Below are 25,423 nucleotides of genomic sequence, written 5' to 3' on the forward strand. Positions count from 1 at the left end.
ATAAAACTGAAATATTAATATCATATCTCCTTACTTCACATGCTATGGACTGTCACATGATCTCTTGTAAATGTAAAATGTGATTTATTAGTCTCATTACATATATTTTACAGATCATATGATCTGTTGTACAGGAGACATGTCAAGTTTAGCAAAAATATAATCAATAATGATTTACAGAAATTCTTTTTACACTATTTTAAGAATAATGCCAAGAAATATGACACTACAATATTTACTACAAATTAACAGTTTACCAATTTCCTTTGTTGTACACAGACAACAGTGCAATATTAGCTATACAGTTTTATTGTTCTAAGTGTCAGACTGTCTTCCATGAATTCTTCAATGGTATTGTAACATTTCTCTATTAAAATGGAACTTTTCAAGATTATGTTGATTATTATATAGAAAAATCAAAATTTCAAAAATCTACAATGAAGTGATTGTTAGTATTTTTAATTTCTTGAACAATGGATGATATCACTCATTTTTGTGGGCAGCACACATGTTGCTGATGATTTTCTTCTGAAGAATTAGTAATCTTATACTGCTTCTAGAGTTTCACTAGAAAATTATCCCATACTGAAAAACAGGTTCAAAATGACTGTGGTAGATTGTCTTCCTTGTGTCCATATGAGTGGCATCAGATAAAATAAACATTTCAAGAGCTAGGGAATTTAATTTATTTGGCAGGAAGTCTATAAATGTCTTCCAGTTTAAACTTTTATTAAGGTTTAAACCAAGAATTTCACATGGCTCACCTCTGTCATCAGTTGATTATTATGGGCTATTAGTACAGGACATATTACTGACAATTTAGAGACAAATTTCATTACCTGGGTCTTAGTGACATTGAGCTTTAGTCCATTTTTATGGAACCAAGATTCCAGTTTCTGCAGAACATTTTCTATAATATCTGGAATCTTTTCTATTGTATCATTTTCTATTAGAACTGAGGTGTCATCTGTGAACAAGACTGATTTAGCATCAATATTTAATGGCAAATAGTTTATACACAACAAGAACAGTTAAGGACCCAGTATTGAACCCTGTGGAACTCTTTGGGAAACTGTTTTTCATTTGGAGTGGTAGTTAACTGAATTTTTGTTTACTTTCTGTCAGATAAGAGTTGAACCACTGTAATGTAATATCTTCAATCCCATAGCTTTTCAATTTGTGAAGTAATAATGAGTGGTTCAGCAAGTCAAAGCCTTTCGTTAGATCACAGAATATTCCAAAGACTTTTGTACCCTGGTCTATTGATGTGCTTATTTTTTTCTGTAAATTCTCTGATAGCATTTATAGTGATTTTTCCTCTTTGAAAACCAAACTGATTTTTACAAATAATGTCATTTACTGTAAGGAAATTTTCTAGTTGTTTTGACACAAATTTTTCAAATATTTTAGAAAAAACAGGAAGGACAGAGATAGGCTGGTATTTTCCCATGTCTTCTGGCGATTCCTTTTTAAATAATGGCTTAATCTCTGCAAATTTTAGGACATCTGGGAATGACCCATGTTCAAAGGAATTGTTTACAGTAATAGTCAATGGGTATGAAATAATATGGTGTACTGGCTTGATTACCATGGAAAGTATTCCATCCCATCCAGCTGAATTTTTGTTTTTTAATGATAATATTGCCTTCCACATCTTCCTAAGTGATTTTTCTGAATTTTTTAAAACAAATGTTTTGTATGTCATCTCAATACCTGGAAATCATATTGTCCTGATGGCTGCCATGTTTACATAAGATTTTGCTATATTGACAAAGGAATCATTTAAACAGGATTTACAATAACATCACCCTGAAACCCAACATGAGAAATTTCTTAGCTTTTAACATTGACTCCCGACTCTAATTTCATAACAGACCAGACTGCCTTTGTTTTATTTCTTTGTTTGTTTATGCATATACTATTTGCCAGGTTTTTTGCTGCCAGTATCACTTTTTTGAATATATCTTATAGTGCTTAACATAAGTTACAAAATTAGGAGTTCTATATACTTTCAGCTCATTGTGCAGCTGACTTTCTCTGGCACTTGAAATTTTTATGCCCAGTGTAATCCAATTTCGTTTATTCCTGGCTCTCCTTTGATAAGTAAGTTAACTCAAGCAAGGCTTTGTACTGGGGAATAGAACTGGAAACTGGGAAGCTGAGAATAGACTTACAACACTTTAATCATAGAAAATAAATGATATGAAGGTTAAAATTACCTACAAAGTAGTGTATCATGAAGTATAATATTAGCTAACCAGAATGAATATTGTTTTCACAGGCAAGAATACAGCTTGCAAAAGATCTTCACAGATCCCAAGGATTAGTAGATACTGAAAGGTAAGTTGTCTATAACTATCTGAGAACCCTTAACATTTCTCTTTTCCTTTTTACCATTTATTTATTTATTAACAAAACTCGCAGAGACGGGGAATACAATGTATTAATTATGTTCTTGCATCATATATTAAGACAATCTATGAATGGTTACACATGTATTTGATAATATGGACTTAATTTAAAATGTGGTAGAATATGTAGAAAGATTGTCACCAGGTGTCAATAAGGTTTCAGTCTGAGACATTGAAAAAGACTCTGAATGAACCATACAAATTGGCTGGACACTTTTCAGTGGCATTTCAGTCAATCAAGATTCTTGCAATGGTATTTACTGTCAAAAATGTCACCATTGACTACTGCTATAGTGTTGTCATTAAATACGTGAAGGGAAAGGTCATTAGGTCAGGCTGAGCTTTATTACAATGGTGCAGAAATTCTAAGTACATGGCATACATCAACTCATCCATAGACAGCAAGAGACAGTCAGACTTTGTTGAAAGAAAGGAATAGTCAGCTTGTGTTGAAAGATCTATGTGAATTAAAGCTCAATTTGTTTTCACCACACCTAGCACTCTTCAAAGAGATAGGATTTCACTGCACACAACATAAAGTCAGATGTTCAAGAAAGTTGTATTAATTATTCTGAGGTTAAATCTACATACGGTAATATGATGGAATAGGTAACATGATGGAATAGTTAATGGCAGCATAAGTGAAGTGGTAACAAGTAGTTATAGTGCTGCAAACAGAATAATTGGTTCAGCAGCAGAACTGCAGTATCATGTTTATACCTGGAAAAATAAATAAATAAATAAATAAAACTGATAGCATGGTAAGGGGCAATGTTGTCAGTTCAATTATTTCTATACATACAGTATGGCTGTGTCAGCAACAGCTGGGCATTTTTGTTGTGTATACATTCACATGCTGCCCCTTAACATGCTCCTTTTCTTCTCAGAGAATTAACAGCCTTATCCATTTACACCAGACTTTCACAACTCATCTTGGACTTTCTGTTTTGCAAAACAAACACCCACATAGAGAAGGAATGCAAAAAATGTAAACAAAGTTCAATTATTATGTTATCAGCTGACTGATATTACCAAATTCATTCTCTGACTGATTGTTCCTGTGGTAGCTGTGCTGTATATGACCACCTCTGAATTACTTTGTTACTCTGACCTGGATATAGTGCAACATCAGGAGATACAAACATTAAGAACAGTTTTAAAAAAATGGGTATGAGATATGTATGGCAAAACATAAATTACCTTTATTCAATTGCCCTCATACATAACCTCAGTTATGACTAGCAACAGATGACTGACATTTTAATGAGAAGTTAAAGAACCTACTTGAAGGATAATGAGAGTTGATTTATTCTGCCCACATGATACAGGGCTGTTTTGTTATTGTCTGACTGATTCTGCTTGGCACTTGAAAAAGAACGTAACAAGCCACACTTAAACATAGGTAAGCTGCACCCAATTTACCTGCGCACACTGCCCCATTAAAAAATTGCAGAAACCCAGAGCAACCTTGTTAACGTATTCTAGTTGGTTGTACAGGGTGATGATGGGAGCAAATAATCTTCTTGTACAATTAAAATAATTAACATTTTAGGATTAAAGGAGAGCTCTCACCAGAAAGCAAAAGCATTGAGTTGTTGATAGACACAAAAGGAAGAGAACTTGCTAGCTATCAGATACATCAGGGATATGATCCCTGTGGCAAGGGATGGGAGTGGAAATGGCATAGGGATAGACCAGGATGTTGTGTAAGTTGGGAGGGCAACAGAATATCTCCTTACCAGGTGTACTGGTATGAAATGAGCGTTTTCTTTTGTGAAAATGAAACACTAAATTTGAATTGAAAAGTAAAAACATTTTATTCAAAGTACTGACCATTGCTTTCTATACATTTTGACCACCTTTCTGGCAATGTGTGGTCACCACGCCATTAGAAATGTTCGTCTTTTGAAGCAAACCAATCAGACGCCCAATTTTCGACTTCTTTGTAGGAATCAAAGTGTTCCTCAGCCAATGCGTGTCCCATTGATGAAAACAAATGGTAGTCGGGAGGGGCCAAGTCTAGTTAATACAGTGGGTGGGGTAGCAGCTCCCAGCCAAGTGTTTTGATTGCATCCTGAACCAGTTTTGCTTTGTGTGCAGGTGGATTGTCATGTAAAAAACTTACTTTGCCATGTCTTCTGGCCCATTCTGGTCCTTTTTGATCAATGCATAGTTAAAATTAATCATTTGTTGTCTGTAGTGATTAGTATTCATAGTTTCCCTGGGTTTTAGAAGATCATGATTCACCACACCTTTCTGGTCCCACCAAATACAGAGCATTGTCTTCTTGCCGAATCAATCTGGTTTTGCAGTCGATGTTGACGGTTGTCCCGGATTAACCCATGATTTTTCCCATTTAGGATTCTTACAATAAATCCAATTTACATCGACAATAACAATTCAATGCAAAACTGATTTTCTTTCATGTCTTTGAAGCAAAGTTTGACAAATGGTTTTTGGTTTTCCACCTGTCTTACATTCAATTCATGTGGAACCCATTTTCCACACTTTTGGATCTTTCCCATAGCTTTCAAACGGTCAGAAATTGTTTGTTGTTCAACATTTAGCATTGCTGCCATTTGATTCTGACTCAAAGTATCATCTTCATCCAATATTGCTTGCAATTCGGCGTCTTTAAAATTTTTTTGGTGGTCTTCCATGTTCTTCATTTCTTACATCAAAATCATTATTTCTGAACCATTGAAATCATCTTTTGCATGTTGCTTCTGATAGAGCATGATCGCCATATGCCTTGAGAAGCATTCGGTGTGACTATGCAGCACTTTTTTTCAAATGAAAACAAAAAGTTAATGCTTTCTGTAAAATCATCACTTTCTGGTACAAATTCGACATTGTTAACATGATGAAAACATATGACGTTGCTTATTCCATGATTTGATGAATACTAAATATCTTTGACAGATGTCATACCAACCAAACAAAAAACAAAAAAAAATTAAGGCTGATTCACAACAAATGTTTCCTATCGACACATTTGTATCTTAATGCTCATCTCATACTTGTACACCTGGTAGAAGGGGTGGGACGGATTTTGGGTAGGATGTCCCTCATATCAGGGCAGGATGAGAGATTATCAGAGACCTGGAAAAGAATGTGCTTCAGTTGGTCCAGTCCAGGATGATACTGGGCGATGAGGGGGAGTCTCCTTAGTAGCTGATTCTTGGGGTGGTGGCAGGACTGGAAGAGTGAGAAAGGTGGACTTGTGGCATGCCATGGAAAGTCTGTTTTTGAACTAGGTTTGGAGGCTATTGCCTGCCTGTGAAGGTATTTTTGAAGTCTTCAGCATACTTGGGAAATGAATAAATTGTAAAGGAGTGCCACTTTGTCACTCAGTACCACCCTGGACTGGAAAAAATGAACAATATCCTTTGTCAGGGCTTCGACTGTCTCTCATCCCACTCTGAAATGACAGACATCCTATCCAAGACCCTTCCCAACCCTTCTAATATGGTATTCTTTTGCCCACCCAACCTACATGACATCCTAGTCAATCCCTATGCCACATCCGCTCATGACCCCTTGCCACAGGGATCATACCCCTGTGGCAGACTAAGGTGCAAGACTTGCCCAGTCCACTCAGCCAGCACCTCCTAACTGTGCTGCAAACACTCCACAGCGTTTTATATTGGAATGGCTACCAACCTTTTGTCCACCAGGAAGAATGACCACTGCCAAACTGTTATCAAGAACAAAATTGACCAACTGGTGGCACAACTGGAGCTGAGCAAATGTGTTCAATTTCAGTTGCTGTTTCACAATGTAAGCCGTACGGATGTTTCCCTCCACCACCAGCTTCTCGAAACAATGCAGATGGGAGTTGTCTTTACATCACATCTTCCACTCTGGTGATAGTCCTGGCCTCAATCTCAGATAACCCACTGTCCCTGAACCCTCCACTCAACAGTTTCCCCTTCCTCCCTCCTCCACCCCCTCCAAATTCACATCCCCACATCACCTTTGGCGTCTGCCACTTCCCACCAGCCATTACAACTGTCCCAGCCCATATACATGCCACCTCTCCTTCCCACATTCCTAGCCAGATGGTCTGAGCTGCTAGCCACCCATTCCCAGACCTTCTCCCTGCCTCCCCCTCCCCTCTCCCTCTACTCACCCCACCTGACACTATCTCCATCACAACCAGTCCACTTGCCACAAAAGAACACTGGCACTGTCAGCTTAGTTGGCACCATGTAAGGGGCACAGGCATGTGTCTCCATGTTTGGGAGTGTGTGTGTTTGTGTAATTTACTTGTCTCTAGCTCATCAAAGGATAAAATCCAAAAGCTAGCAAGTTTTCTTTCTTTTGAGTGTCCCTATTGACAAGTCAACACTTCGGTGTTCCAACGAGTTTTCTCCTTTAATACTGAAGTATTTACATTCTTCAAGAACTTACCACACCATTTAAAGTCATTAATAAGACTATAAAGCCCCCCCTCCCCCCATGAACCATGGACCTTGCCATTGGTGGGGAGGCTTGCGTGCCTCAACGATACAGATAGCTGTGCCGTAGGTGCAACCACAATGGAGGGGTATCTGTGAGAGGCCAGACAAACGTGTGGTTCCTGAAGAGGGGCAGCAGCCTTTTCAGTAGTTGCAGGGGGAACAGTCTGGATGATTGACTGATCTGGCCTTGTAACAACAACCAAAACGGCCTTGCTGTGCTGGTACTGCGAACGGCTGAAAGACCTAATTTTTCCTGAGGGCATGCAGCTTTACTGTATGGTTTAATGATGATGGCGTCCTCTTGGGTAAAATATTCTGGAGGTAAAATAGTCCCCCACTCAGATCTCCGGGCGGGGACTACTCAGGAGGACGTTGTTGTCAGGAGAAAGAAAACTGGTGTTTACGGGTCGGAGTGTGGAATGTCATATTCCTTAATCGGGCAGGTAGGTTAGAAAATTTAAAAACGGAAATGGATAGGCTAAAGTTAGATACAGTGGCAATTAGTGAAGTTCAGTGGCAGGAGGAGCAAGACTTCTGGTCAGGTGAATTCGGGTTTATAAATACAAAATAAGTAGAGTTAATGCAGGAGTAGGTTTAATAATAGAAAAAAAAAAAAAAAAAAAAAAAAAAAAAAAAAAAAAAAAAAAAAAAAGAAAAGAAAGATGCATATAGGCTACTATGAACAGCATAGTGAATGCATTATCTTTGCAAAGTACTACACAAAGCCCATGCCTACCACAGTAGTACAATTTTATATGATAACTAGCTCCACAGATGACAAAGAGATTGATTAAATGTATGATGAGATAAAAGAAATTATTCAGATAGTGAAGGGAGTCAAAACCTTAATAGTAATGGGTGACTGGAATTCGATACTGGGAAAAGGAAGAGAAGGAAACGTAGTAGGTGAATACAGAATGGGGGTGAGGAATGAAAGAGGAAGCCGCCTGGTAGAATTTTGCACAGAGAATAACTTAATGATAGCTAACACTTGGTTCAAGATCATAAAAGAAGGTTGTCTACATGGAAGAAGCCTGGAGATACTGACAGGTATCAGATAGATTATATAATGGTAAGGCAGGTATTTAAAAAACAGGTTTTAAATTGTAAGACATTTCCAGGGGCAGGGGTGGACTCCGACCACAATCTATTGGTTATGAACTGCAGATTAAAACTAAAGAAACTACAAAAAGGTGGGAATTTAAGGAGATGGGACCTGGACAAACTGACAGAACCAGAGGTTATAGAGAGTTTCAGGAAGAGCATTAGGGAATGATTGACAGGAATGGGAGAAAGAAATACAGTAGCTGAAGAATGGGTAGCTTTGAGGGATGAAATAGTGAAGGCAGCTGAGGATCAAGCAGGTAAAAAGACGAGGCCTAGTAGAAATTCTTGGGTAACAGAAGAGATACAGAATTTAATTTATGAAACGAGAAAATACAAAAATGTAGTAAATGAATCAGACAAAAAGGAATACAAATGTCTCAAAAATGAGATGGATAGGAAGTGCAAAATGCCTAAGATGGGATGGTTAGATGACAAATGTAAGGATGTAGAGGCGTATATCACTAGGGGTAAGATAGATACTGCCTAGAGGAAAATTAAAGAGACCTTTGGAGAAAAGAGAACCACTTGCATGAATATCAAGAGCTCAGATGGAAATCCAGTTCTAAGCAAAGAAGAGAAAGCAGAAAGGTGGAAGGGTCTATACAAGGGCAATGTTCTGGAGGAAAATAATATGGAAATGGAAGAGGATGTAGATGAAGTTGAAATGGGAGATATGATACTGCGTGAAGAGTTTGACAGAGCACTGAAAGACCTAAGTCAAAACAAGGTTCCAGGAGTAGAAAACATTCCATTAGAACTACTGACAGCCTTGGGAGAACCAGCCCTGACAAAACTCTACCATCTGGTGAGCAAGATCTATGAGACAGGTTAAATACCCTCAGACTTCAAGAAGAATATAATAATTCCAATCCCAAAGAAAGCAGGTGTTGACAGATGTGAAAATTACCGAACTATAAGTTTAATAAGCCATGGCTTCAAAATACTAACACAAATTCTTTACAGACAAATGGTAAAACTGGTAGAAGCCAACCTCGGGGAAGATCAGTTCGATTTCCATAGAAATCTTGGAACACGTGAGGCAATACTGACCCTATGACTTATCTTAGAAAATAGATTAAGGAAGGGCAAGCCTATGTTTCTAGCATTTGTAGACTTAGAGAAAGCTTTTGACAATGTTGACTGGTATACTCTCTTTCAAATTCTGAAGGTGGCAGGGAGCGAAAGGCTATTTACAGTTAGTACAGAAACCAGATAGCAGTTATAAAAGATGAGGGACATGAAAAGGGAAGCAGTTGTTGGAAAGGGGTTGAGACAGGGTTGTAGCCTCTCCCCAATGTTATTCAATCTGTATATTGAGCAAGCAGTAAAGGAAACAAAAGAAAAATTTGGAGTAGGTATTAAAACCATGGAGAAGAAATAAAAACTTTAAGATTCGCCGAAGACATTGTAATTCCGTCAGAGACAGCAAGGGACATTGAAGAGCAGTTGAACAGAATGGACAGTGTCTTGAAAGAAGGATATAAGATGAACATCAACAAAAGCAAAACGAGGATAATGGAATGTAGTCGAGTTAACTCAGGTGATGCTGAGGGAATTAGATTAGGAAATGAGATGCTAAAAGTAGTAAATGAGTTTTGCTACTTGGGGAGCAAAATAACTGATGGTCAAAGTAGAGAGGATATAAAATGTAGACTGGCAATGGCAAGGAAAGCGTTTCTGAAGCAGAGAAATTTGTTAACATCGAGTATAGATTTAAGTGTCAGGAAGTCTTTTCTGAAAGTATTTGTATGGAGTGTAGCCATGTATGGAAGTGAAACATTGACGATAAATAGTTTGGACAAGAAGAGAACAGAAACTTTTGAAATGTGGTGCTACAGAAGAATGCTGAAGATTAGATGTGTAGATCACGTAACTAATGAGGAGGTATTGAATAGAATTGGGGGGAAGAGAAATTTGTGGCACAACTTGACTAGAAGAAGCGATCGGTTGGTAGGATACATTCTGAGGCATCAAGGGATCACCAATTTAATATTGGAGGGCAGTGTGGAGGGTAAAAATCGTAGAGGGAGACCAAGAGATGAATACACTAAGCAGATTCAGAAGGATGTAGGTTGCAGTAGGTACTGGGAGATGAAGCAGCTTGCACAGGATAGAGTAGCATGGAGAGCTGCATCAAACCAGTCTTGGACTGAAGACCACAACAACAACAACGTTCTGTTGTGAAAGGAAAAGGATAATGTACTGACATTAAGACTAGTCCAGTCAGCCTTTAGTTTCCCATTGTGTTTCACAAGTAACTCTTCACTCATTTCATTGTGGAAAATGATCTCTCAGCTTCATATGTAGGAATGCAAGAACACACTAAAGATACTGTATGCTTGGATAGAAATTCTAATCACAAGCATCAAAAACCAACATAAGTTTAACAGGGAGGAGAGACTTTTCTTGCTAATGGTATTTCTCACACCATAATGTGCTTTAAGTTCGTTTTGCGATACCCTATTCTCAAAGCGAAATTTCAGTTTGGATAGTTTATTGCAATTCTCCTGGTAGCAGTTAATGGATAAATTATTTTGATAGGAAATAAGAAATATCTGTTTAAATGAAATTTTCAGATTTTAAATGAGTGCATCTATTGCTGACAAAAATACTGCTTTTCTACAATAGACTGCAGGAGATGTAATGTGGATGCTTCTCTTTCAGTTTGTTTCTTTATTCTGTCTAGGTATCTGGATAACAGATTGAAACACTCTTTTAGGTTGATCATCTTTAAATATCCTGTAAAATCAATTTTCCTACTTTATTTTTTGTCATCAAGTTAACTGTTGATTTTCTCATTTACTTATATGGGATTCTGGATACAGATCGTAATATACATAATAGACAGTTCCCAAGTTTTCTATATACACATATATTTTACCATAAAGACGTATACACATGAACACTGCGTGAATTACAAAGGCAGACTGAACTAAACATGGTGGCTTGTCAGAGCAGTTAATGTTCCAAAGAATGTAATTTGTATGGTCTGTGTGACCTATCGATGCCGCACAGCACACACCCTTCTACATCTACATCTACATCCATACTCTGCAAGCCACCTGACAGTGTGTGATAGAGGGTACCTTGAGTACCTCTATCAGGTCTCCCTTCTATTGCAGTCTCGTATTGTTCATGGAAAGAAGGATTGTTGGTATGCTTCTGTGTGTGTGTGGGGGGGGGGGGGGGGGGGAATAGATCGGGAGTAGCGGTATGGGAGAGGAGGTGGCATGTGAGCATGCCTTTCCCGAATGCATACTGAGCTGTCCAAAGAAATGAATCCTCAAACACATGATGGGTCACACTTTTGTGGGAGGGACAAGCTGTGCACTATCTTGAGGTTGAGTTCCTCAGTGAGGGTTGGGTTTGTGCTGTCGGTGAGCAGTACAAGCACACGATTATCTGACACCAATATTGACACATCGTCGACGGGGTCAGGCGGTACGTTGCAACGCAAAATGAAGCAAGGGACAGCTGCATCTCTAGTACCAGAAATGTCTTCAAAACCTGTGAATGGGGTTGATGATGACATGTCTGAGGAACTTGCAAACCACGGTGGTTAATCGTTGGACAGAGAAAACCAAACTGTAGGTTGAATGGACTCATTAGCGGGTTCGTCAAAAGAGCATGTGCTCAGGCAGTCCGACTGGGATGGAAGGGGGGTGTCGGAGTCTACAAAGGCAGGCTAGAGCTTGCGTAGACAAATAGTTTGTGGGCGATCTTTTATCATAATGTCGAACATCGTCTCGCCTCTTCAAGGGGGCCAAGGTAAGGCGTTGTAAGGGGTGTCTGACAAAGTTGTCTCTGAACATGACGTGTGAACAAGAGCTGAGTGCAGTCAGCACGATAGTGTGAGGTGGGGAATGGCTGACAGGTGGGTTTTTGGCAAAAACTAATTCGGAAATCATCCCATGTAAATCTGGTTTAAATGTAGAATGTAGGCCCAGCAAGAACCAAGGAAGTGCCTCTGACCAGAGACAGTCATGGCACCTGAGTTCAGTTTGAAGGGTGCAATGCTATCATTCCACCAACCCGTTGCTTTGTGGGTGGCAGGCTGTTGTATGGATCTTCTTAATACCGCAAAGATTACAGAGAATCATAAAATGTGCAGATTCAAACTGTTGATCCTGGTTGGTTGTGATAGGGGATGGACAGCCAAACCTAGTGATCCAAGAAGAAACGAATCCTTTGGCCACAGTTTCTGCTGTAATGTTGGGTAAGGGGACGGCTTCCACCCAACAAGACATTTGGTCTATTGTGGACAGGATATACCTGTGGCCCTCCGACGGAGGCAGGGGACCGATAAGGTCGATATGTAGATGACGGAAACGTCCCTTAGGGATGCCAAACTTGTCGAATGGTGGAGAGGTGTTACATCCTATTTCATTTCGTTGACAGGCAACGCAGCTGTGTGCCCATATTTGACAATCCCGTTTCATATCTGTCTGCACAAAACACTTGGTTACGAGGCAGGTGATAGCCCGGATGCTGGGGTGGGTGAGATGATGCAAGGCGTCGAAAACCTGTCGGCACAGCATTGGCGGGAGCAAAGGCCGCAGAATGGCTGTAGAAGAGTCACACCACACTTCGTCCAAAATGCCAGGGAATTTAGTCTTGGTAAACACGAGCAAAGACTGCAGGTCCACAAGCAGACCCTGAGTGTCCTCATCCGAAGCCTGTAGAATGGTGAGGTCAGATAAATCGACGATACTTAAAACGTCATTGATCGGTGAGAAGAAATCAGCGAGGATGTTCTCATTACCTTTGATGTAGCATACGTCTGTAGTAAATTGAGAGACCAGGTCGAAGTGGCAGAAGAATCAGGGGGAGGATCCTGTGGCAGGTTGCAGAAGGCGTCTGCGAGCACTTTTCTGATCAGTAAGAATGAAGAAAAGACAGCCCTCGATGACAGTACGGAAATGTTTGATGGCCTCATACACCAACACGAGCTCTATCAAAAGTGGAATATTTGTTCTGTGCTGTAGACAGTTTTTTGGAGAGGAAATGAAGTGGTGAAACTGTGTCGCCTTTGCTCTGTTGTAATACTGCCCCGACCGTGATGTTGCTGGCGTCTGTAGTGATGTACAAATCGGCAGATGGATCAGGGTGGGCAAGTATGACTGCATGAGCTAAAGCTGAAAGCTGAAAGCCTCTAGCATGGTTTCAGTCCAACAGACTGGTTTAATGCCCGATGTTTGTTTGCCAAAGAGTAAGGCAGTCAGCAGGATCTGCACAGTGGCGGCAGAAGGTAGATGATGGCGGTAGTAATTTATAGTACCTAGGAAAAGTCTGAGTTCTTTGTACGTAGTGGGGGTTGGGAATGATGTGATAACCTGCACACAAGATTTGTGAAGCTGTACTCCGTCTGTGGAGACAGGGTTACCCAGAAATGTCACAGAAGTCTGACGCAATTGGAATTTTCCTTTGTTGACTTCGACACCGTTGGATGCCAAAGTCTGGAGGACCTGGGATAAATGATCTTCATGGCCTTCAGTCGATTTGTTGAAAATGAGTATGTCATCCAGGTATGTGAAGCAGAACTCAAATCATCATAAGATTGAGTCAATGAAATGCACATTTGTGTCACATTCTTTAAACCAAATGGCATGAAGTTTTGCTGGAACAAGCTGAGTGGCATGATGATCACAGTCTTTGGAATGTCTTCTGGTGCTACAGGAATCTGGTGATAAGCACGTTTGCAGTCAACCATACTGAAGATTGTGGCGCCCGATAACATATGAGTGAAATCATTTATATTTGGCACAGGGTAATTGTCCATGACAGTGCGAGCATTTAAACATCTGTAATCGCCACACATTCAAAAAGAACCGCGGTGATGAGGTGAACTGGTGATGACCAATTGCTGTCCGATGGCTGTAGAATGCCTGCCTCCAGAAGTTCGTTAATTTGCTGCCGGGCTGCATGCAACTTAATGGGGTTGAGGGGTCTGACCTTGTGTCTAATAGAAGGGACAGCAGTGGTGATTATATTGTGTGTCATTTCGTCAGTGTTGGAAGAGACTGAGAACTGCACATGAGGCTGGGTAACATTGGGACGAGTGGGTTACGATGAGGCGTGGCCGTTAGCGCGAGTGGGAAAAGGCGGCACGAAAGTCACATGCCTATTACGCGAGCGCAGCGTGCACTTGTTTGTAGAGGTTGGCTGCACACACAGCATGGAGTGGAGTGGGGCGCGCAGCAACTGTCTGTTGTTAAGTTTGCCTTGGGTAACTGGCGCTGATGAGAGAGGCACTGGCATCGTGCAATGGTCAGCGATGGCCGTGGAGTTGCTTGGCTGGTGCACAGGAGAGGGGGAATGTTTATCAACAAGCTGGGTGGCTGCCTGCATAGTGGGCATGGTCATGCTGCATAAGTGACTATTATTAGAGACACTGTTTGAAACACGAGACACTGCATCTAGTGGGCGCTTGGGCGGTGTGGAGGTCAGTGAACGCGAATCGTCACATGCAGTGAATGTATTTGAACTACCGTGATGAGTGTTCGAACTGATGCTTGGCGATGAAATTCGATCCAGTGAAGGAACTGTGGATTGCAGATTCAACAGTGAGGTGCGGGCCTCAGCAAGATTGTTGTAAGTGTGAGAAATGCATTGTTTCAGCTCATCGTTCTCCCGGCAGGAGTGCACTGTTGAGTCGTATTATGAAAGTAGGTTAGTGACGCAGGTCACAATCTTGCCTGTGCGGGTGGAACACTCGTGAACTAAATCCCTTGTTGCGGCAGAAACAGAACAAGGAGTATCGGTGCTGGAGCACAGTATCTGAGTGTACGACGGGTGGTGTAACACTGAGCATTGGAATAGGTTCAGGGAGAGCTTGTAATGGGACAAAAAATCCATACTGAGAATTGGTTCGTTAATGTCGGCGATGTAGAAGGTCCATGGGAAATGCAGAGAAGGGGATAGGTGCAACATCACTTTCACAGAACTGACAGTTTGTAATGTTGATGCGTTGACAGCTCATAGGAGAGACTTTGTCAGTGAAAAGCCAGTAGGAGCCAATGATCGAGGTATGATAGACACGTTGGCACCAGCGTCAATTAGGTAGACAAGCTGTGATGAAATGTCTGTCACGTAAAAACGACCACTCTGCCGAGGGGACAAGTGGATGGAGTGCAAAGTTAGGGGACACCTGTGAAGTTTTCCGCAGGACTCGGTGTCACTTAGTTCCTGTGATCAGCATTTGGGTGTTGGCCAGGTAATCTGCACTTCTTAGCCTCAGCCCCAAAAATCTTTTGGTACCAACAGTACGGATGAGTTGGATGTGGCGGTGGCGGTGACCATGATAGCGGGGGAGGCTTGACCTCGTTGATCTGTTCTGGGATGTAAACTGGGACTTATGGAGCGTGGGTGAGTCTTGAGCGCTCAGAAAGAGGAGAGAACAAACGAGTACTGCCTGGCGGCATAGAAGGTGTGAAAGCGGAACGGGCTCTGCCCCTGCCTGCAGACGGCCGGTAAACAGGAGATGTGGTGTCACACAGTGGTAGTGGATGAGTTGGGTGTTTCTGGTGCAGGAGCACATACAGCTGATCTGCGATGCATAGGTGAGAACTGATAGACTCAAAAGAGTGTGCCAGTAGGTGCACCTGTAGGTCGATGGGTAACTTTGCAGACCACACCGCCCACAAAGTGACGTCTGGCATCGTGTGTTCACTCATGAGTAACCTGAGGCGGCGCCAAAGTTGCGATGGAGTACGGTCCCCCAGATGCTCCTCATACAGAATCTTGATTATCAATTCCTGTGGCAAGCAGGCAAGTCTGTCCAATATCATTTTCTTGGTGAACTCGTACTTCGGTGGCAGTGGAAGCGAAAGTAGGAAAACACAAATTAAATCTGAGTGGTCGTGAAGGTGTGTGTCCAAACATAGGAACTTGGAGTTGTCATCAGTCAATTGATGCAGTTCAAAGAGGTGCTCCACCAGTGTGAACCATGAAACTGGATTGTCCTTGTATAGGGGAGGTAGCTGGGGTAGGGTGTCTGGAGGTGGAGACAAAGGTGGCTTCGACATGTATTGGAAGCCCTGCAGTCCTGCTGCACAAGAGTTCAGGCTGGGATCCGGCATCACCGGAGTAGAAATGTTACTAGCACACACATTTGGAACGACGGATGGTTGTAGACACCCGAAAACACGACACGGCAGGCTTGGTCGGTACCGTGGGAGCAAACGGGTGAGCAGCACGTAATGGGAGCCCGTAAACTGGACCAGAAATTGCAGGAATAGCACTGAAATTGTCCAACTCAGAAATGACGTGGACGGCAGGCATGGTAGAAGCAGACGATACTGTGGAAGGAACGAGCAGTTGTATGGGCAGAATCGAGAGCCCCCGTGGGTGAGGGTGGTAAGGGGGGTAAGGGGGGGTGGGTGGCCTGGAGCTTCAAGTGCCAACAATGAGAGTTTTCCACACACACTGGCCATGCACCATTTGTGGTAGGACCATAAAACACTGGTGAAACCTGTTGTCGGTCACACTGTCGTAGTACAACATTGCTGGGTGAAGAGGCTATGTTGGGTGCACTCATACCCAAGTGGTTACGAAACTGGGCCGCCAATCTGACGGTTTGTTCTGGCAAACTGGATGCATATAAATTCCTGTTACCGATTTGTGAGGAAGGCGAGGCTGGTGTAATTTGGTAGTAGCTGACAGCGTGTGCGTTTTGCATAAATGGCAGCATTGCACACAGCACTACTGTAACTGATGTTGTTACGCTTAGGGGATCAAAGCACGTGTGCAAATTTCGGTCCCTTTGAACGTCATACGAGTGAGCGATCATCATGAGTCCATTGCCTGAGATAACTGTGTAACACTCGGTTGTTGTGGAGTTGCTAAAGTAGAGGTTATCCTCATCGAAGATCATAGATCATTGTCCATTAGCTGTGAAAAAATGAATGGTGGAGGGTTCCATTGGCCTGGTCATAAGAGCTGGGCCTCCAGATCTTCGTAAAGAATGTTTGGTGATCTAGCCATGGCATCAGGCATGAAACCTGTTGACTCTATATGACCAGCGTGGAAGTCGCAGAAGACGTAGAACTTTTTTGTCCGGGGTCACCAATATGGGAATTCTGGTTATGGATCATAATATATGTAATAAACAGTTCCCAAGTTTTCTGTATACCCATAATTTTATCACAAAGACACATGAACACTACATGAAGTACAAAGGCAGACTGGATTAAACATGGCGGCTCGTCAGAGCAGTTAATATTCCAAAGATTGTAATTTGTGTGGTCGATGTGACCTATCGGCGCCACACTGTCTTTTATTTTCTTATTGATACTATCTTCTCGGGTATTAAGCATCTCCAGCAATTTCGCAAATAAAGTCATATCTATTCTTTGTCCTTCCATGGCCATTTTCATGGTCCACATAGGTATTTGCTATTATTGTACTGCTGTTATTAATCAGTCTTTTTGCTTCCCACACCATGTTACTAGCCAGTTATTGTAGTCTCCCTTTACCACAACACAAAGAAATATTGCCATAATCACAGCTCACCTGATGACGAAACAGCATGCTTGGGATAAGCTGCAACTGATTTGCACCTACATTGCCTTGCTGCTGCTGGCGTGCTGATGAATACTTGGTGTCTCATGACTGTGCAGTGCTGTAAACAGTCTCTTGTGGACTGGGCAATATGATGTCTGTCAGCTGCTACAAACTCATCAGTCCTCCTCTCTAACCTCATTGAAAATACTTTCACTTCGTAACACAAAACTTATGTGCTTGCCTCCTATTCATATTTTCTCATACATACGCAATATTAGAGCGGTGGACTCTTTTAGTCAACCACACTATGTATTATTTGCTTTTGTGAGGTTTCTTCCTTTTCTTACAAAAACCTTGGCAGATATTTTCTTCTTTTGTATTCTAATAACTTCTTCAATGACACTGAACAATGTGTACTCTGCTGTAAGCCTTGTTCTATAACCATTTAGTGTTGTTGCCTCTGGGAACATGTATTTCTTCAATATTTCTTGCTATTTATTTCAAATTTTTAACTTGTTTATGTCTCTTTTTTTTCTTACCTTCACTCAGTCCTGTCCACAACAATAGATATATACTGAGTGCATAGAGCTCACAGAGAGATATCAAACCTACCAGTTACATACAACCTCCTGGAATTGCACACAGCTTTTGTAGATTTGGTTTGTTTGCTAATATCTTGGGAATATTATGGTTGCCTGTAAATTTATTGTGTAGAGTTGATCTTGCTGCTCAGTCCCAGCTAATAACCTTCTTCATCATGCTCGAATCCTCTTCCCCGATGATTTCATGAATTAGTTGGAAAAAGAGCTCATTTCTCCCCTCAAACAACATAAAGCATTTAAACCAGAATTCCATCATTTCATTCATATATTATCAAATGAACCATTAATACCATGAACTTTACAATGAGCACCAGGCTCCTCCTCCTCTGTAGTTTATACACAATAGAGTAACTCAAACACATTATATTTTACACTGTTTTAATTGCTAATACAGACTCTTTAGTTATTCCTTGACAGGCACCATAACACCTTCCATCAGCAGCTGCAAGGAAGACACATCCATCACAGCAAATGATGAAGCCCATTCACCACTCATACTCACAGGAGGTGCAACTCTTGTGTATATTCTTGGCTCTGTGTAAGCAGAAGACTAGCGACAATGTTTTGCTCCTCTCTAGCCCAATTAACTTAAAATAATAGTTTTTATCTCCATATTCACATGAATATCTTCCATTTCTCGAAGAGTCTAAAAGTGTACCATGGCATTTCCTAATGAAATGTTATGTTACACTACAATGGCTGTATTGTGACGGCACTGCAGCCCAACGTGGGTAAGGTGTAGTGTCAGGTGGAGTGCATGAGAGGAACAAGGAGGACGGGAACAGCTGATAGTCAGCTGAATGGGTTGGGAGAAAGTTAAGTGAGGGAAGGGGAATGGAAGGGAAGGGATGTGAACAGTGGTGACCATGGATATAGCATCATGGTGCTGGGGTATCAGAGCATATGTTTTGAGGACAAGACCAATTTACACAATTTAGAGAAGCTGCTACTGGGATTTCTCTCACAACCAGAGTTTAGCAGTGAACATTAGTTTGGGTGGAAAGCTTACTGATGATCATGTCCACATACAAGGAACACTCAGAGTTCCCAGATTGACCTGCCCAGCATAGAGCTTGTGTAGTACACATTGATCTCACTGGGGTGTGGTGTCCAACTCATAAGTTCTGTGCTGCCTAGGAAGATTTTGTCTCCCAATAATGAATATTTTTGCTGCAGCATCTTTGCTCTCTCCACCTTTTTTAAGAAGGTGGCTGTAAGTGAACATCATGGTTCTGACTCATTCTGGGTGTCTGTCAACTGTCCAGACAGACAGAAATATTGAGAGAGTTCATAAACTTTAGTTTGAAAACCAATAGTGAAGGATTAAACACATGGTAGAGTCATCTTGATTGTGTTGGGAGCTTAGCTCAGTGAATTTTCTACAGGATATTTAGGAATGAGTATGGCTGCTGCCAGCTTTTGTGTCTCAGATTGAGACTGATTAGGAAAACCAGCACTGAGTGGAGCCCCCAACTGACCCAGAATTCAGAATTTTTGTTATCTAGGAGTCATGGAGCTATGGTTTAAAAAAAAAAAAAAAAAAAAAAAAAAAAAAAAAAAAAAAAAAAAAAAAAAAAAAAAAAGGAGAGAGAAGAGAGAGAGAGACTGTTTTCGCCAATGACACTACCTATGATTGGGTAGCTGGAATGGAGTAAGGTGTCCTAGGTCCCTGTATAGGGCAGCTCTTACACCTACGTTTTTCATGGGAACATGATACATGAGGTAAGAGGTTGGGAGAAAGGATTGGCATAAGAAAGGACTAGGATACTTTTGGGTGGGGGATTACAATTTTGTTGAGAGATGGGAAGATTTTCAACAAAATATGTTCTACATTTCAGAGTAAAATCACAGTTAGTCACCTAAATATATAATTTTAACACATGAAAATACAAATAACAGCAACTGAAAGCAGGCCAATTACTTGTATTACAGTATTATCAGAATATTTGTGTTGTGTGTTGAGATGCTGTTCATTATTTTATTGCATGGTAATTAAACTTATGAAGTGAGTGTGCATGAACATCCTCTGCTAATGAAGTTATTAATGTAGTTTGTCACTGAATACATGGCTCCCCATTAAGGAGTTTATTGTTAGCTAATGACAATGTATTGTTAGCTTGTGGATTTTCAGTTGGGTTGTAGCCCAAGAAAACACACTCATTTATGTAAGTCTCGGTATATTTCATGCAGATGCCCACATTACAACAAATCATATACCAAACTGAACAAGCAAGATCACGTGGGCCATTAGGCTACAGAGTCAAAGAACTTTCAATGGCAGAGATACCATTTGTACTTGTTGACACCACACAGCCCCCCCCCCCCTCCCCCCTCCATAGTGTGGAGCACGGTTTGACCACAGTGGAAGGGGTGCATGTCTGGCGGTGAAGGTGATGAGGGCAACGACAGTGACGTGTTGGGGATGTCCATCTCTGGAGGTTGTTGCGGCAGGGACCATGCTGGGAGGTTAACGTGGAAATCCTGTAGGTGGTGTGGGTGGATGAGGCATCAGCCCACGCATGTGGATGGAGCAGTGTGCGGAGGGACTGTGCCCCTGCATGATCAGCTGGCAGCATTTGAACTGTAACCCTCCCTTAGGGGTTTACCGAAGCTCAGAGAAGTGTGTGGTCAACACCACATGGGAGTGGACGGGAACCGGCGATAGACTGACGAACCGGGTCCCCAGTGAGGTGGGGAGAGTTGTCTTGCAGCAGGATGAAGATGTGGTTGTTGTCAATTAGGATTGTGACATCCTCCACATGTTCAGGCAGGACGTCAGCTTGCAGAACCACTAGAGGCGGTAGGGGGAAGGAGGTAGAGAGAGAGAGAGAGAGAGAGAGGGTGAGAACCCAAGGAACGTCGTTGATGGCAACGCAAATGCATGTTCGGGTGAGGGCTCTGGCCGCAGCTCTGAGGGGTCATAGCCTGAGCACGAGTCTTCAGTGCTGGGAGCTGCATAACATCATCGGGTGTGAAAGGTGAACCTTTAATCTGGATGTCCATTGTGTAAGCGGTGCAGTTTATGACCTCGTATGGGCCTGAATATGGTGGGGAAAGTGGGGCCCAGATGGTGTCATTGTGGAGAAAAACGAACTCTTGCATGAAAGGTATCTGAGGGCACATAGGAGCAGGGGGAAGTATAGCTAGATGGCAGGGGGTGGGGGGAGAGTGGAGATGGAGGGGGGGGGGGGGGGGGAGCAGGGAAATTTTTGCAAAATGCATTCACATCTGGCTTACAAAGTCGGGAAGGGGAGTGGGATTGTCGGACGGGAGGTGGGGAAGAGGTTGTAACAGCTCCCCTCCGAGGAGGACAGCACTTTCATCTTAGATGAACACTCATGGTGCCCTCAACCCTCAATATCTGCTTCTTACAAGGACCGTAGCCCAAGGAGTACCCATGGGAGGGCATCAGTCCAAAGACTGTCATGACACCGCAGTGCTATCTTGAAAGTGCGATGCCACCGTTCTACCAGTCCATTTGCTTGGGGGTGGCAGGCAGTCGAGTGATGTTTGTTGATACCACACAGCTGGCAGAGTTGGGCAAAGAGTGCTGATACAAACTGCCGGCCCTGGTTGGTGGTGATGGTAACAGGGCAGCTGAAGCAGGAAATCCAGGAAGAAACAAAAGCCTTAGTCACAGTTTTGGCAGTTGTGTTGGTGAGAGGTACAGCCTCTACCTACCGAGATAAATGATCAATGAAAGAAAGAACATCATAGAAGCCCTCTGAAGTGGGAAGGTGGCTGATGAGGTCATGGTGTACGTGGCAAAAGCAGTCAGATGGAATGTCGAATTTGCGGAGAGGTGGAACAGTGTGCCTGGTGACTTTGTTGCACTGGCAGGTGATGCAGTTCCAGGCCCAGGTCTGACAGTCACGCTTCATGTCTTGCCACACAGATCGTTCGGACACGAGGCATATTGATGGCTTAATTCTGGGGTGTGCTAGAGAATGTAGTGTGAATGGCGGAGGGAGGTGGGGATGAGGGGTCGGAGGGTGCCGGAGGAGGAGTGTCACCAGACTTCCCCTTGCACGCTGGTGAATTTTGCAAACCGATGTTGTTACGCTTAGGGGATCAAAGCACGTGTGCAAATTTCGGTCCCTTTGAACGTCATACGAGTGAGTGATCGTCACACTATTTAGTAGATCGTCCACTTCACTTTTCACTTGTTGTTGTGCGTAAGCTGACAAAACAAATTCTGAGTCCATTGCTTGAGGTAACTGTGTAACACTCGGTTGTTGTGGAGTTGCTAAAGTAGAGGTTATCCTCATCGAAGATCATAGATCATTGTCCATTAGCTGTGAAAAAATGAATGGTGGAGGGTTCCATTGGCCTGGTCATAAGAGCTGGGCCTCCAGATCTTCGTAAAGAATGTTTGGTGATCTAGCCATGGCATCGGGCATGAAACCTGTTGATTCTATACGACCGGCGCAAAAGTCATGGAAGACGTAGAACTTTTTGTCCAGGGTCACCAATATGGGAGTCTGGATACGGATAATAATATACATGATAAATAGTTCCCAAGTTTTTTATATACACATATATTTTACCATAAAGACTGATACACATAAACATTGCATGAAGTACAAAGGCAGACTGAACTAAACATGGCGGCTCGTCAGAGCAGTTAATGTTCCGAAGATTGTAATTTGTGTGGTTGACGTGACCTATCGATGCCACACTTATTTGAATTGCAGAAATAGTACTTAAAATTCATGAGTGATAGATGATTACAAATAAACTAAAAAAGTTAACATATTTATAGTGTAACCTGCAATCAAACTCATTTTAAGTATAGTTAATGTTAAAGGCAGGATCACCTTTGTATATGTTGTTTACACATTTCAAAGCCTAATATCATTCAGTTCATGGCCTAGTAGTACTATATAACCATATTTGTTCTGTGCATGTTTGCATACCTTGAGCAAATAGGAAGTAAATTCATGCATACTGCATATTTTAATTTTTTATGCTTAACACGGTATATTTGACACTTTAATCTGCCATGTTAATCATCTTTTGTGCCTTTAGCACATAATATTATGCTGTTTTGCGTATAGTGTATTTTATAAGTTTTTCTCCATAAAGTATGGAATTTCCATACAGAACGATAAACCATTTTATTCAACAATGATCTTGGAGGCTTGACCAGTGAGAGATATAATCTCATTACTTAAGAATGCTGTATTTTGGAAAGACATTGTAAGACAGTTCCACGGTCAGATGTGGACTCTGACCACAATCTATTGGTTATGAACTGTAGATTAAAACTGAAGAAACTGCAAAAAGGTGGGAACTTAAGGAGATGGAATCCAGATAAACTGAAAGAACTAGAGGTTGTACAGAGTTTCAGAGAAAACATTAGGGAACGATTCACAAGAACAAGGGCAAGAAATACAGCAGAAGAAGAATGGGTAGGTTTGAGAGATGAAATAGTGAAGGCAGCAGAGGATCAAGTAGGTAAAAAAAAAAGGTAGTAGTAATCCTTGGGTAACAGAAGAGATACCGAATTTAATTAATGAAATGAGAAAGTATAACAATGCAGTAAATGAAGCAGGCAAAAAGGAATACAAATGTGTCAAAAATGAGATCGATAGGAAGTGCAAAATGGCTAAGCAGGGATGGCTAGAGGACAAATATAAGGATGTAGAGGCATATATCACTACGGGTTAGACAGATACTGCTTACAGGAAAATTAAAGAGACCTTTGGAGAAAAAGAGAACCACCTATAGGAATACCAAGAGCACAGATTGAGAACCAGTTCTAAGCAAAGAAGAGAAAGCAGAAAGATGAAAGAAGTATATAGAGGATCTATACAAGGGCGATGTTCTTGAGGGCAATATTATGGAAATGGAAGAGAACATAGACGAAGATGAAATGAGAGATATGACACTGCATGAAGAATTTGACAGAGCACTGAAAGACCTAAGTTGAAACAAGGCCCCAGGAGTAGACAACATTCCAGTTGAATAACTGATAGCCTTGGGAGAGCCAGCCATGACAAAACACTACCATCTGGCGAGCAAGGTGTATGAGACAGGTGAAATACCCTCAGACTTCAAGAAGAATATAATAATTCCAATCCCAAAGAAATCAGGCATAGACAGGTGTGAAAAGTACCGAACTATCAGTTTAATAAATCATGGCTCAAAACACTAACATGAATTCTTTACAGGCGAATGGAAAAACTGGTAGAAGCCAACCTCGTGGAAGATCATTTTGGATTCCGTAGAAATGTTGGAACACACGAGGCAGGGGTAAAATACAGGGAGCAAAAGGCTATTAATAATTTGTACAGAAACCAGATGGCAGTTATAAGAGTCGAGGGGCGTGAAAGGGAAGCATCAGTTGGGAACGGAGTGAGACCGGTTTGCAGCCTATCACTGATGTTATTCAGTCTGTACATTGAGCAAGCAATAAGAGCACAAAAGAAAGTTAGGCATAGGAGTTAAAACCCATGGAGAAGAGATAAAAACTTTGAGGTTTCCTGATGACATTGTAATTCTGTCAGAGAAAGCAAAGGACCTGGAAGTGCAGTTGAACGAAATGGACAGTGTCTCTAAAGGAGGATATAAGATGAACATCAACAAAAGGAAAATGAGGATAATAGAATGTAGACCACTTAAATAAGGTGATGCTGAGAGAATTAGATTAGGAAATGAGGCACTTAAAGTAGTAAATGAGTTTTGCTATTTGGGGAGCAAAATAACTGATGATGATCGAAGCAGAGAAGATATACAATGTGGCATAGAGCGCCGTAAAAATTGATATTTGTTCTGTGCGTAAGTGTGCTATCTTTGAGGAGAGGGCTTTGGAGAGCATGTTGGATGCTAACGGCAGTTAGCCTCCGGACTTGTATCTGTGTAGACGCTAAGTGTGAATAAATCTGTATATGAGAGAATTCTAGTTGTTTACCTACAACTATACCATATTCCCTCACTGGTGACCTGTCCAGACTGCAATCTCTGTGTATGAAGATAGGCCAGTAAATGAACGTTTACGCGCCGCCGACAGAGCATACTCCGCCAGGCAACGTGAGCTCTGTGCACTGCATTCTGGACGTGACCGCACTAAGACGCTTTCTGACGCCACGCCCTTGTCCGGTGCTGCTGATAACAAGTTTTTTAAACTAGCCGCCCTACCTGCACCTTCAACTCCTCGCAACGACAGTGCATCAGCCTCTGTGGAAGATTCTGGGGCACATACTCCGTCACCTAGCAACTACCCACAAGGGCACAGGCCCGCCCAACCTTACTGTTTCTTCCTCGCGACATTCGGGGAGCAAGCTCGCAAATGCCAGTCACCGTGTTCTTACCCAAACTCCAACCGCAGGTAGGCTAC

General features: G+C 41.9%; 1 protein-coding gene across 1 annotated transcript in view; it reads left to right on the forward strand.

Annotated features, from left to right (window-relative positions):
• The window catches only part of LOC124613808 (cyclic nucleotide-gated cation channel beta-3-like), a 186,552-nt gene extending 167,926 nt beyond the window's left edge, over nucleotides 1–18,626 (forward strand). The window contains exon 4 of the mRNA XM_047142530.1: nucleotides 18,502–18,626. Within this exon, the coding sequence (XP_046998486.1) occupies nucleotides 18,502–18,626 (125 nt within the window). The remainder of the gene's footprint in view (nucleotides 1–18,501) is intronic.
• The last annotated feature ends 6,797 nt before the right edge of the window (nucleotides 18,627–25,423 follow it).

The sequence above is a fragment of the Schistocerca americana genome, chromosome 4 (genome assembly GCF_021461395.2).
Source record: "Schistocerca americana isolate TAMUIC-IGC-003095 chromosome 4, iqSchAmer2.1, whole genome shotgun sequence".
Classification (NCBI taxonomy): Eukaryota; Metazoa; Arthropoda; class Insecta; order Orthoptera; family Acrididae; genus Schistocerca; species Schistocerca americana.